Consider the following 14,241-nt stretch of genomic DNA (forward strand, 5'->3'; position numbering starts at 1 on the left):
GCCCATTTTGTATGATTTATTATTAATGCAATTTGAAGAAATGCATTCGGAAATATGATCAGTTGATAATTCCGGTAGTCGGTAGTCTGACACGATTTTATCACTGGCGTCAAACGAATGGTATGGTGTCCCTTTGACGATCTCAAAATAACATAAGCAAATCAGATAAAATTCAGAGTGTAAGGTTATCTTATGCTTGTTAAGGTGTTCATCTCATATAATAGCTAAAGTCATAGGAATACCGTGTTCGGGACATATTGTACATTTCCACAACGCTGGGACATCCCTGCAGGTGGGGGATCGGGAAAAGAATACACCTGCTGTTACCCACTGCATGTATCGTAGAAGGTGACTAATGAGGAAACCCCCGGCAGAATTTGGGATTTGCTTTGGTATCCTCTATTTGGGGACACAAAAGCGACCAAAATAAATCTTTTACTTCCTAGCGCCTTGTTTGACAACACCTCACTTTTGGCTTGAATGTTGAGCGTTCGCCTAAGTGAGGAAGGCAATGGGTTCTGTCCCCAGGCCGGGACATACCAAAGTCCTTAAACATGGTAGTTGTAATCCCCTGCTTAACGTTGAGCATCGAATGGGACGACTGCTGGGTGTCTTCGTCAGTATGTTTCGGTGAGGTAGCACTATAAAGTCGACATCAGTTCCGCGCTACCACAAGGAGACGAACACGAACATATCGCAGCCTCCTAAAACACACACGGATACACTACACGCATGCACCTTGCACACAGGGGAGACCGTCCTTAAATGACCATAGCTGTTGATAGGACGTTAAACAACACTAAACCAAACCAACCAAACCAATTAGGGGATTGGCAACAACTGGTTCATCCGTTGTCAGTATAATGTAACCGGACAGAATGCTGTGCCTGGTGCCTTCGGCATGGCATTTCATTGAGATAACACTATAAAGTGTCATCAGATCCGCTCTATCTCAAGGAGGCAAGCAAACCAACATACCATGTCTTCTGCATACACACACGCAAGCACGCCTACGCTACACACATGGAGGCACGTCCTTAAATGACCTTAGCTGTTAATAGGACGTTAAACAAAATGAAACCAAATCAAACCAAGCCACAACGCTGTGAAAGCTGCATCTGGCTCTGTAAGCGAGAAATAGCCTACTACGCTTCATTGTTCTGACACCAGGCCAACTGGTCCTCGTTGCTAGCCATATACTGCTTAACGCCGAGCAGAGAGTAGAAAGTACTAACTTTAATACAACTCTTGTTTGTCTCAGTCATCGGGTCAGAATCCAAAACACTTCTCTCTTTGGCGAAAGCTGAAATCCCTGCAAAAAGCAAGGTATTGCCAAGTTTCGGAACGGATAGTAACTAAAACATCATCGATACTCCAGGAGTTACGTATACGCTCACGTACGCTCTCTGCACCCCTGGAATATGTCATCACAAAATTGAACTCTCAGTATGTGTCACCTTGCTGATGAGACAAGAAGTCTAGTTTGATGTTTTGATGTACATCAAAAGAATCCCGCGGTCGCGTAACGGTGAAATTGACTGGCTTTGAAGTCGGGTGACGCTCCTCTGTAATCTTCAATGAACAGGTATCAGCCTGGCGACTGGTCAGGCATTTTTTAACCTGAGACAAATCATACAGCTATCTATGTGTCTTCAATTTGGCTATGACGTACATGTATTACATGTGTGCAGAGAGCGTAAGTTAACGTGACCCCTGGAGTACCTAGGATGTATCTAGAAGGAAAGAACAAGATCCATTAAAGATTTGGAAGGATAAACTTTTCCAATGGATTCAAATGTGTTGGGTTACTACCTCTCTTGGTATTAACGAATTTAGCAAAGAAAATGAAAAATAGTATAAAACCCTACATGAAGAAAATATAACCTTTCTAGATCGCGTATTAGAACGGTATTAGAATTCAATGACTGGCGATATTTAGTGCCAATATACATATACTTGTATTTAAATTATCTCAACTTATTTAAGCATCTTCTAAAACATTTTAGATTCAACATTATCATAATTAAAACAATAAATGAAAATATTGTGATTTCTAATTGTAACACATAGGGAGAGAAAGAGAGGTGGGTATGAGGGGTAAAGTATTACTATAATCCGTTATATTTATGATAATAAACTTTATTTATTGAGGATAAAATACATGTTTAGCCAAAGGCTAATCTTCCACATGGTCCTCTTGTTAGTAAAATACATGTGTTAGATTAAATGACATATTAAGGCAATCGATATATTAATAAACATGGTAATCTTGCTAGTAAAATACATGTGCTAGTTAAAAGTTACATATATATTGATGCAATCGACATATATAAGGTTATATCACAGTTATCTTAGGTAAGAGTATCACAGAATGCATAAAGTTTCATGCAAAGGTATTTCATCAATTAAATGGCATGTGCCTAATATACATACATGCTAATATAGCAAACCATACAAATTGACATAGTTAAACGCTAATATAGCATAATCTAAAATATTAAAATAATTTAGATAAGAAGTCTATTTAGAAAGTTACAAGTTTTGGTTGCATGGAGAAACAAGTTAAAATCTAAGACATTGCTATACAGTATTTAGTAAGTTTTCGTTTGAAAGAGGTAAAATTGTCTATTTTCTTTAAGTCACTGGGTAAAACATTCCAGTCATTAATACTGTCAATAAAAAAAGTGTCTGGAATAAAAAACAGTTCTATATTTTGGTACATTAAAATTATTTTCAATAGCAAATCTTGTTTTCCTACAGTGACCATCTCGCACTAGAGACACACTATTTGATAAATATTCAGGTACAACCTGATGATAACATTTATAAAGCATGCACAACCTTCTGTATTTATAATATTTTTCAATCGGCATCCATCTAATAAGTTCAAACATTTGCTTAGAAGGTGTGTCAAATGGTACATTTAAAATTAGTCTAGCTGCTTGCTTCTGAGTCTTGAGCAGCTTGCCCATTTAATTTGCGGTACATCCTGACCATACCGTACTGCAATACATAAAATGTGGGAAAACGCAAGAATTTTTTTTTTTTAGCTTTCCTTCCGTAGGTAGATATGGGCTTATACGTCTCAATAACCCTAACCTTTGCCTTATTCTAGATAAAACAGATGTAACATGTCTTCCCCAAGTCAACCCATTATCAATATGTACACCAAGCCGTTTTCCACTGCAAACTTGTTCAAGGGTTTCATTGCTCATAAATAATTCTAAATTTAAACAGGTTCTTTTTTGCTTTTGTTTTGAGGCAATGGACATACATTTTGTTTTCTTGACATTTATCATCATTTTATTTTCAATACACCATTCACTAACATTGTCTAAATCAGATTGTAATAGACTGTTGATGTTATCTAACGACTTATCAACAGCAGATAAGGTAGAGTCGTCTGCATACATATTAGTGTCAGATACAAGATGTAGGGGCAAGTCATTGATAAAAATTAAAAACATAAGAGGACCAAGAATTGATCCTTGAGGCACACCATGTGTAATTGTACGGCCTTCCGACATATGACCTGCAAGAGATACTACTTGAGTCCTGTTGTCAAGATAAGATTTAAACCATGACAATGAATTCTGTTCGATTCCGTACAGAGCCATTTTTCTAAGTAAAACATCATGGTCAACCAAATCAAACGCCTTTTTAAAATCTAAAAGTATGACTATTGTATTAAGACAATCATCTATGTTCTTTACCCAGGAGTTGACATTATTCAAAAGTGCAGTTTCACCTGAGTGACTTTCACGGAAACCTGATTGCGATGATACTATAAGATCATTAGCAGTAAGATATCTGTAAAAAGTACTGTGCACATGTTTCTCAATAATTTTAGACAGTACTGGCAAAACCGATATTGGCCTGTAGTTGCTAACATCAGCAGGACTACCATTTTTATGAAGGAGGGTAACTCTTGCCATCTTCCACTGTGTTGGAAATTTACCAGACCGGATACTTAGGTTTATAGTATAGGCAAGTGACGGTGCTATTTCAGCATGAACCATTTTTAACAGCTTAGCACTAACATCATCAACACCAGTAGCTTTATGTTTGTCCAAACCCTTCAAAAACTTAATTACAAAATCATGAGAAACATTGGGAATGACAAAGTTGATATTATGATTCAGTTTATCACATATATACTCTTTCAACTTCTGGAAAGAGGCCGTAACATGTTCAAGTTGAGACGTCAGTTTACCAGCAATCTCAGTGAAATATTCATTGAACTGGTTTGCCATTTTACTTTGAATTTACATCAGAATGTGTCTTTTCGCATACTGTAATAAGTAACTTCAAACTACTTATATTGAATATATCTCAAAGATGGTCATATGTTAGTTCGAGCACACTATTCCTGGCTTTCATACTTTGTTCATTTAACCACAATTCGTTAATTTAAAAAAAAACACCACTGTACTTCACCAACTGACATCACCCCAAATCACTCTCGCTTTCAAATTGAACACATGACCCATTTGGAAATGAAAAAAAATGAAAATAATTATTGATTATACACAGATGTTAACGCACCTAATTACACATTATGACAGGAATTATACATTAATAGTAATGTTTATTATTCTAAAATTGATGATGGGTTATAGAGGGTTGTTGGATATCTGTTATGTAAAGTTAAAAACGATAAGCAGCATTATACCAAAGCTTCGGAGTTTGCTGAATTTCTGCTTGGCGGTTTTGATTGGAAATGAACTCGCTGATGATATTTATACATACAATCTATTTCGTCTTCCGTTATATATTTGGACAGACTGACAGAGCTGTACATTGTCTTTAGCAATGAGAGTGGGGTCTCCACGCAGAAGACAATCAGCAGTCAGATTATTAGGATAACACCGTAGATTAACAAGTAAACTGTTTCGTGGGGAGACGTATTTCGGAAAATTAAGAAAAAAGTGAGAAGAATTCTCATTTACATGTCTGTATTCAGTTTTGATTTTGTAATGTTGTCCATTATGCTAATGTTGAAGTTATTTTTTCCATGGCATCACTCAAAATTGACATTACAAAGCCTGATGGCGTAGTCGTTTTAACATTAATGATCAGTACAAGTCACATGTACAATGTAAGGATTCCTGTGCATTTCTTGCGTAGTAACATCCCTTTAATTCCGGTCTGGATAAAGCTGTAGCGGGGCAGGACACTTACGTTGACAAGGTATATCAATCAGTAAGAGCGATGGTATAACAAGCTGATGTCCAATACAGTTATTGTAGTTCGGATCCCTGACTAGCCCCTTTAAATAACTTGTTTATTTCATATTTATTGGGAGGGGGGGGGGGGGGGGGNTCCACTAGGTATGGGGTTTTCTTTTCATTAATAATTTATTAAAGCTATAATCATGTCGGAAAAAATAGTTTCCAGTGCGTAGTTTCATGTTTCGACAGTGGTGTGGGAATCCTTCCAGCTATATGTAACGCCATTGACATTTTATCCCGCTTTATATACGTGTACACGTGTACTGAGACAATTCTGATGTCTTATTGTTGCTTATGAAATACAGTCTGCAGATACCACAGTGTGTACCACACAAACTTCTAACGATTGTTTATTGTGTGTTATTACTAAAGTTTGATAATTTTAGCATTTTGGCAATGAAATATGTTTACACTAATATACACACTTAATTGAAATATCCGTTTTAGACCCGGTAGTTTCTGAGTTCGTTAAAGACTTGTTCTGAATATTACTTCCTGGTCTTGCCTGATTGGCTTTGGTGAAGTAAATGTTTTTAAATGATAAGCATTATCGATCACGTTGACCAGTAAAGCCAAAGCGACGGTAGGTATTGCGTATATATATATACACACATGTACACGTAGTATCCATGTACCTGTCTGGTGCCACCCTTTAACAAATGTTAAATACAAGTTTATGTATACAAAAATACACACTTTGAATATACGTATTGATATTTTTTAGCAGTGAGTACCCACCCTAGGCCTGTTGTAAGGGATACACAGATCATGACAGAAGTTAAAGTCTCGGGGAAGGGATCAAACAATGACACCCCTAGTGAGGTTGTCCCGGGGGTAGAGGATGTCACCGTATCCAGTCACCTCTCCCACTCAGGTACAGACAAAGCCATTGTGGCCGCCATAGACTTCGGCACAACGTACTCCGGGTACGCCTATACCTTTAGGAATGAGTACGAGAAGTCGGCTGGGGCCAGGGAGATATTCATTAACAGATGGACACGTAATTCGGGGGCAAATATGTCGGCCAAGGCCCCCACTACCGCCCTGTTTGACACCGCGATGAACTTCCACTCCTTCGGGTACGAAGCAGAGGAGAAGTACGCGGAACTGATCCAGCAGAAACAACATCAAGACTGGCATTGCTTCAGGAGGTTCAAGATGAAGCTTCACGATAGAATGGTAACGTTGACTTATATTATTTTGAAAACATTTGAATCGGTATTGGTATTCTTCGTGATGAGATTTATTTAACTCCATAGATATTCTGTTGAAGTGTCTGTACACTCCGTGTGACAATTACAGGGTAATGTTTGTTTGTTAAAGGTTAAAAAACACCAAGCACTGATGTACATGTATATCGCCTCCATCACGCACAAATACATGACACACATATGCATGAAAGCACGTCCTTAATGACCGTATCTGTTAATAGGAATGTAAACCCTTTAACGAAATCCATACTATATGTACACTGTACAACTGATCGGCCGCACAATCACGAAGACTTGGTCATACATGTCATTGATACGGAACTTGGGGGTATTGGCGAGTGTTTGAGATAATTATATACACTCCGTGTTTTGTGTATACCATTTTACCGTTGTCTTTCATTGTTTAACTTCCCACTAGAGGGAAATCCCGTTTAGTTCAATTAGTAGAGCGGCAAACTGGGATGATAGGAGCACACTATCATTTTTCTGTTACATGCGTTCAAAAAGGAACCAACGATTTCATGTGACAATCTTACAATAGTTTATTACAAATCATATCAAAGTTATTGTGTAAAATCTATGACGTCATACATGTATGTGTATTCAGACACTGAAGCGTAAGCTGAAGATAGCAGACGAGTCTGGGCGGAAGTTTTCCGCCAAAAAGGTGTACACAGAGAGTATCAGATACCTGCGCAAGAAAGTGCTGACTTCGATCAAGGCTACCAATCAAAAGAAGGACAAAGACGCAATTCACTGGGTGCTCACAATTCCCGCCATCTGGACAGAGCCTGCCAAACAGTTTATGCGCGAGGTAGCAATTGAAGTAAGTTAGAACACTCAAAAAAACCTATTGAGAAGTCATCAACTCTTGTGGTGTAGCATTTATTTTTCGGCTGACTATTATTTTGAAATAATACAGTTGTAAGTCGCACATTTGTATAAAGGAAGCATATACACATAGAAAATACAGTTCATTTAACTGAGAAATATCATTAGTCTGTACAATTTATAAACCAGAATATCGTTAATCTTTACAATTGATACACCAGAATATCATTAATCCGTTAAGTTTATGTATATATAGAAAAGCCGTAAATGCGAATAATCCTGAAGCTTAACTTCTTGACACTGAAGTCTTCAAATATCATAACTTCTTTTATACGTGGATTTCGACGTTTAAACAATACTGAACATCATCATGCGTGACCAACTTCACTTATCTCCCCCAGGCTGGAATCCCCACTTCGGACCTTCGGATAGCTCTAGAGCCGGAGGCAGCCGCTGTCTACTGTCGCTCCCTCCCCGCCGGCACTTTGGTTGGCTCTCGGGATCGCGGAGTAACGGATGCCTTCCAACCCGGAGGGTGCTACATGATCGTCGACATGGGAGGTACTTTGTATATATTTATGCAATATGTACGTTAAAATGGTTAAACTGCCTTAGTATGGTTTCTCTCCACTATGCCACACTCTTCGATGCTTCTGAATATTCGAAGCGAAGCCTGGCGTAGCAGAAAACTACTGTAAGGTAGACAATCATATCTTCGATATACAGTTGTGCAAAAATTACTATCACGAGGACATAAAAGGCAGTCAAATTGTTTTTGTTGTGATAACATTGGAATACGTATCATTCTCAATGACGCTTATGCTTCATATATTGTTAACGTCAGTTTACGTAAAAATGTCAAATTAGGATTTGAGTATGCTGGGATAACGTAACACGTGTCTACCTGTCTATTTCTGTAGGTGGTACGGTCGATACGACGGTGCACGAGGTGGCTGAAGACGGCCGACTGATGGAGGTTCGACAAGCGTCGGGCGGACCCTGGGGAGGAACCTCTGTCGACGACACTTTCTACGAATTCATTGTTGGGAAGTTTGGCAAAGAGTTCATCGACAAATTCAGAATCGAAAGGGCTGCAGACTGGATAATGTTAACGACAGAATTTGAAGCACAGAAAAGAAAACTGAGTTGTGACAAAAGTTCAAAAATAAGCATTCAGATTCCTTCTCGACTGATTGCTGAGAGTAAACTGAAAGAGAACCAACTGTCCGATGGTAAAATTGTCATCGACAACGATGCCCTCGAAAATTTCTTCCGTCCATCAACTGAAGATATCGTTACCCACATCCGGTCTGTTCTGTCAGAAGTGAGTAAAATAGATCTCATTTTACTGGTTGGTGGATTTGCTACATCCAATTATGTCATCCAAATCATTACCAATGCTTTTCCCGAAAAACGAGTCCTGGTTCCCCTACAGGCGGAAGTGGCCGTTCTGTTTGGTGCTGTGCTGTTTGGGTTTGAACCCCTGACTATTTGCGCTCGCGTGTGCAGACACACATATGGAATCGACAGTTTTGAAAGATTTCGTGAGGGCGATCATCGACTTGACTACAAAGTGATGGTTGACGACTTACCACATTGTGACAATATATTCAATATCATTGTGGCCAATGGGGAGAGGCTGAGCTCGTCTGAAACACGTGCACATGCGTATTCCTCTACACATCGCGGGGACCATAGACGACACACCACAATGGTCGTTCCCGTGTTCGCCTCTACCGACCCAACCCCTAGATACACAACAGAGGATTCTTGCGTGGAGCTCGGCTGTATTCGCGTGGAACCCCCAACAGACGGTTGGCCACCGGAAGTCCACTATTGTATAGAAATGTTCTTTGGACATACTGAATTCGACCTCCTGGTGAAAGATGATGTTACTGGACAAATTTATCAGTCTCACTTTGACTTTTTGAAATAGAATAAATACCTTGTAGCCTTTGAGTGAAAGGTATACGCAGGGGAGTGGCAGATTGAAAAATTACATTTTTTTTTATAATTTATTACATGTAAGTATATTCAGTTGGCATTAAATTTTGCATACATATTTGTCTATGCATGCGAAAGAAAATACTCAATTGCGTCATTTGTTTTCAACTTCACATCTTCATTTTTCTATACAGGAGCAGATTCATTAAAAAAAGAAACCATATTTTATAACAATCTAGCTAACACTAGACTTTTTTTCTGTCAAAATAAAAACCCAGACCTGTTATGACAACCAGAAGAAACAAATTAGCATCCTGCTTTCATCGAAATCAGACAACATCTTAATTCGGACCCCATGTTTAGGTCCCGGCGGCCTCGATCCTTGTCAAATAAGGAAACGGAAGTTGCAGTTTAGGTCATTGTGCCACAACACAAGATAGAAAACAGTAAAGCTATCATTTTAGAATCAAAATTTCGAAACGCTCAACATCCTAAAGTTCGGCATATATGCTTTGCACATGTAACTCAATTTCGTACTCTTGGTAGTGACACCAAAAATGTACGCAATGCAATTCAAACTTCCTGGTCTATAACTTTAGCCTGTTAATTTTGCGATATCTTTTGATTACATACACCATTTCTATTTCGACAGCCGACTCAAGACATCTATCTGTCAAAATGTCTGGCCTAAACCAGCCGTATATCTGTCAAAATGTCTAAGTCTCGCCCACACCAGGCATCTATATGTCGAAATTTGTAAGTCTGGCCCAACCAGACATCTATATGTCGAAATTTGTAAGTCTGGCCCACCCAGACATTTATCTGTCAAAATGACGAAGGCTGGCCCACCCAGACACTTACAGTCTGGCGTACATTAGTACATCTCTATGTGAAAATATCTAAGTCTGAACCATACCAGATACCATTTACGGTGTGCATACAGCACAGCTGCGTTCAAAAATATCCCTTGTGCGAGCTAGCAAAACAAAGAAAAGTGTCCATGTATTTATAGTCTATTGGCCGGGTAGTTTCTGTTTGTTCCGGGTACATTTTTAAGAAGCTTTATTTTACCAAATGGTTGAACAGCCATTTTTTTGCAGGATTCAGTTCGTGTGTTCCATGGCTACCTGGCCAGACAGGCGACGGGATTTAATCGAAATTCATCGGGAATACCCGTCATAATTTTAATTTAAACTCACGCCGTGATTGGTCCTCGATTACCCTTGACATCATATATACCAGAAAGACCTGAACAGTTCCTGGTCGGAAAACACCCACCTGTATAATAGTATGTGTATAAATAGGACTATACATCCATTATACCAGACGGGAAGTATTTTTTTAAGGAGTGCCCATATCCTTTGTGGCTGCATATACTTGTAACATCATTTAGTAAACATAAATAAATATATAAAGCTTCTTTACAATTAAGAACTATTTGCTAGTGGTATAAACAAAATTCGCTCAGGTCCAGTATGTAGTTTCTAAGCCCTTTAAATGTATTGCACTAGTATTTCCGTCACTATAATTTTGTTGTTGTTTCTATATAACTCTTTCAAACTATTTAATTTACAAAATAACAAACTATATCAATCGAACTAAATAAGCACTGAACATCGGTATGTATATGTATTCCGTCATTATACAAGCAACAAGGTATATTATATTGTACATGTACATGTATCACCCACGCACCTACAATAGGCGAAAGCGTATACAATGTACGTTGTTTGTGTGAAGGATACACACCGCCGGTATATATAACTATTCTGTTTTTGGAGAATACAATAGCGAAGTCATACGTTTATACAAACATTATTTATTTTACAACAATTATTAAACAAGTTATTTCGAAGAAATTTATATACACGTATACATGTAGCCTATATAAATTATATAGACAGGGATATGTGTTGTGGTCCACTACACATCCCTGATACAGATGATCGTTCGATCCTGTTCATACAGGCAAAGATAATATAAAGTATGTTTTTTCCCCATCGGACAACTGTATTAAAAGAAAGTAAAAGTTAATCCAATGCATATGAATATTTTTATAAATTATTATTAAATAATTGAGTTAATTGATTTTCTCAGAGACATATAAAGCTGTAGTATATACATCTCTGATTTTCTAAAATAACTGTTTGCCAGATCGAGACACTAGAAATGTGGACCTGTGCAAGTCTATACTCACACCCCGTCCCTACAAAAGACGAGACTTGCTCTAACTGTGATATCAGTGAGGCTTAAAACATGACATGTTGCAGACTACAACACTACTGCGTTCTAAGATATCGTTTCGTTCAATTGAAATATTTCGATGCACTCCGTATCATTTCCATTCCTAATTTTATATGTACTTTCGGTTTCGAATTGGCCGGATTTTTTGTTTGGATGAAAATTCCTAATTCCTAATTATGTATTATAGTTTTACCTGTGATACAAACTGTTTGGAAATATTGACCAGCTGAATGTTGTAAGCTGAAAAGTGGTGCTTCTTTTATTGAAAGTGAAATAAGGTACGTATATAATTAAAAAAAATGAACATATTCAATCTGGACAAGTAATTAGTAGAACAGATCTAGACTCAACAGTAGACAGGGGGCTCGATTTACCCAACACTCCCGCCCGTCGATTTACCCAACACTCCCGCCCGTCGATTTACCCAACACTCCCGCCCCGTCGATTTACCGTACACTAAACACTACCCCCGACTAATATTACCATAACAATCCGTCAATTTAACTAACACTACCAAACATGCCACAAGTTTCCTTGGTTTTCTTCGATTACACCGGTTTCCTCCCACAATAAGACTCCCAGCACGCTTACGCTTACATCTGTTACATCAGGGCCAGCAAGAGTGATTATAAAAGCTTGTTTCATAATTGTTGTAAAATTAATGAAGTTTATATTCAATTTTACACGATTAAGGGGTTTAATATATCAACTTTCGGTCAAAATGTAATGATTGTGTACATAAGCAGGGCCTGACATAAGGAATTGAGGCAAGCTAGATCGATGTACAAAAAAATGCTTCTAGTTAGACCACAATTATTGATGGTTAACAATTAGGAGGGCTCAGATATAAATTGATAAATTGAACCGTTCCCCTGTTGTTTGTCAGCTCCTTTTTTCATATAAATTAGATAAATGATGTCGGCCACGGCTGCCAAAGCATGTGATGTTGATTATCTGGATATTTAAGGAAAAATGGCCGCACATTTTGGAAACACACCAGCCAGACACGTACATATATACGTCTCTGCACCAGCTAATCACACAACATTTTTTTATTGGCACTTGCAATTGGCTGACTTCAACCTATAGCTATCAAAAGTGGCTCTATGACGGGGAGAAATTTTGATACTCGGAAATGGTGTACTGTGTTTTGGTGGAAACAGAGATCATGTTTGCAGAAGGAGAATACATACATTTTACGTGCATTTAAGAGTTTTATAAGCATGGGGGGGGGGGGGGGCATTTTTACAGAAAGTTGAATCTAAAACTCTAAACACTAGCTGTCGATCACCTTGAATTTCTCACCATGAAGCAACTCAAGACATGTGACTTTTTAATTCTGGATTTTCACAACAATTTGGTTTCAATATTAGTATAGACATGTTAACTAAGTACTATAAATACCGTCACGATTTTCCGGTAACAGTCAACAGCTTGACTGCATATATATTTGTCAGATTTTATGAAGAGACAATAAAACAAGCATAGATGGTTTTAGAAGCTTTATTTGGGCGAGGTGTCCGGTAATATGTGGATATCCCAAAGGTTGCTCATCAAATTTGAACCAATTCCCCAATGTACGCTGAAGGTACAGGGCCCAATTATTGTCTATTTCCTCGGGTATGAACTATAACTAAATGTTACTTGACACCCTGTATATATGATAAGTGGTTCGGAGGCACTCCTGGAATGGAAGGATGGCTTAAGCTAAATGCATACCCAACATACATGTTCGTATGTACATGTTTAATAAGAACCAGGGTTTTTAGCTCACCTGGCACTTCGTGCCAAGTGAGCTCATGCCGTGGCGCTCCGTCCGTCCGTCCGTCCTCGTCCGTCAACTTTTCCTTTAAACAACTTCTTCTGAAGAACGGACAGGCCTAGAGTCATGATATTTGGCTGAAAGCTTCGTTGGTAGGAGCCCTACAAAGTTTAAGAACGAAAATGACCTTGACGTGTTTTTAAGGTCACAGGGGTCAAATATGTCAAAAACTTCAAACGTCTTCTTCTAAAGATCTAAAAGGTATAGAATCTTCATATTTAGCTGATGACTTCCTGGGATAGAGCCCAACAAAGTTTGAGAATGAAAATGACCTTGACCTACTTTCAAGGTCACAGGGGTCAAATGTGTCAAACACTTCAAATGACTTCTTCTGAAGAATTGAAAAGTATAGAATCTTCATATTTGGCTGATGGCTTCCTTGGATGGAGTCCAACAAAGTTTGAGAATGAAAATTAGTTTGACCTACTTTCAAGGTCACAGGGGTCAAATATGTCAAAAACTTCAAACGACTTCTTCTGAAGAATTAAAAGGTATAGAATCTTCATATTTGGCTGATGGCTTCCTTGGATGGAGCCCAACAAAGTTTGAGAATGAAAATTACCTTGACCTTCTTTCAAGGTCACAGGGGTCAAATGTGTCAAACACTTCAAACGACTTCTTCTGAAGAACTGAAAGGTATATAATCTTTATATTTGGCTGGTGGCTTCCTGGGATAGAGCCCAACAAAGTTTGAGAATGAAAACTAGTTTGACCTACTTTCAAGGTCACAGGGGTCATATATGTCACAAGCTTCAAATGACTTCTCCGGAAGAACTGAAAGGTATAGAATCTTCATTTTTTAATTGATGGCTTTCTTGGATAGAGCCTCACAAAGTTTGAGAATGAAAATGACTTTGACCTTCTTTCAAGGTCACAGGGGTCAAATGTGTCAGACACTTCAAACGACTTCTTCTAAAGAACTAAAAGGTATAGAATCTTCATATTTGGCTGATGGCTT

At 38.3% G+C, this 14,241-nt stretch overlaps 2 protein-coding genes across 6 annotated transcripts in view; both read left to right on the forward strand.

Moving 5' to 3' along the window:
• LOC110443145 (heat shock 70 kDa protein 12A-like) overlaps positions 1–9,322 on the forward strand; it is a 16,263-nt gene extending 6,941 nt beyond the window's left edge. For 2 of the 4 annotated variants that reach the window (XM_021487174.1, XM_021487173.1), the window contains exons 2-5: positions 5,956–6,410; positions 7,050–7,268; positions 7,675–7,834; positions 8,194–9,322. In XM_021487174.1, the coding sequence (XP_021342849.1) occupies positions 6,000–6,410; positions 7,050–7,268; positions 7,675–7,834; positions 8,194–9,209 (1,806 nt within the window). In that variant the 5' untranslated portion in view covers positions 5,956–5,999 and the 3' untranslated portion in view covers positions 9,210–9,322. Of the gene's footprint in view, positions 1–5,150; positions 5,191–5,955; positions 6,411–7,049; positions 7,269–7,674; positions 7,835–8,193 lie in introns of those variants that run through there. The other 2 variants (XM_021487175.1, XM_021487176.1) reach the window with 2 other exon arrangements.
• A 2,238-nt stretch (positions 9,323–11,560) lies between these two features.
• Positions 11,561–14,241, forward strand: part of LOC110443143 — a 36,324-nt gene continuing 33,643 nt past the window's right edge. For both annotated transcript variants that reach the window (XM_021487170.1, XM_021487171.1), the window contains exon 1: positions 11,561–11,739. The gene's annotated coding sequence lies outside the window, so the exon portion shown is untranslated. The remainder of the gene's footprint in view (positions 11,740–14,241) is intronic.

This window comes from Mizuhopecten yessoensis, unplaced genomic scaffold, assembly GCF_002113885.1.
Source record: "Mizuhopecten yessoensis strain PY_sf001 unplaced genomic scaffold, ASM211388v2 scaffold716329, whole genome shotgun sequence".
Lineage (NCBI taxonomy): Eukaryota > Metazoa > Mollusca > Bivalvia > Pectinida > Pectinidae > Mizuhopecten > Mizuhopecten yessoensis.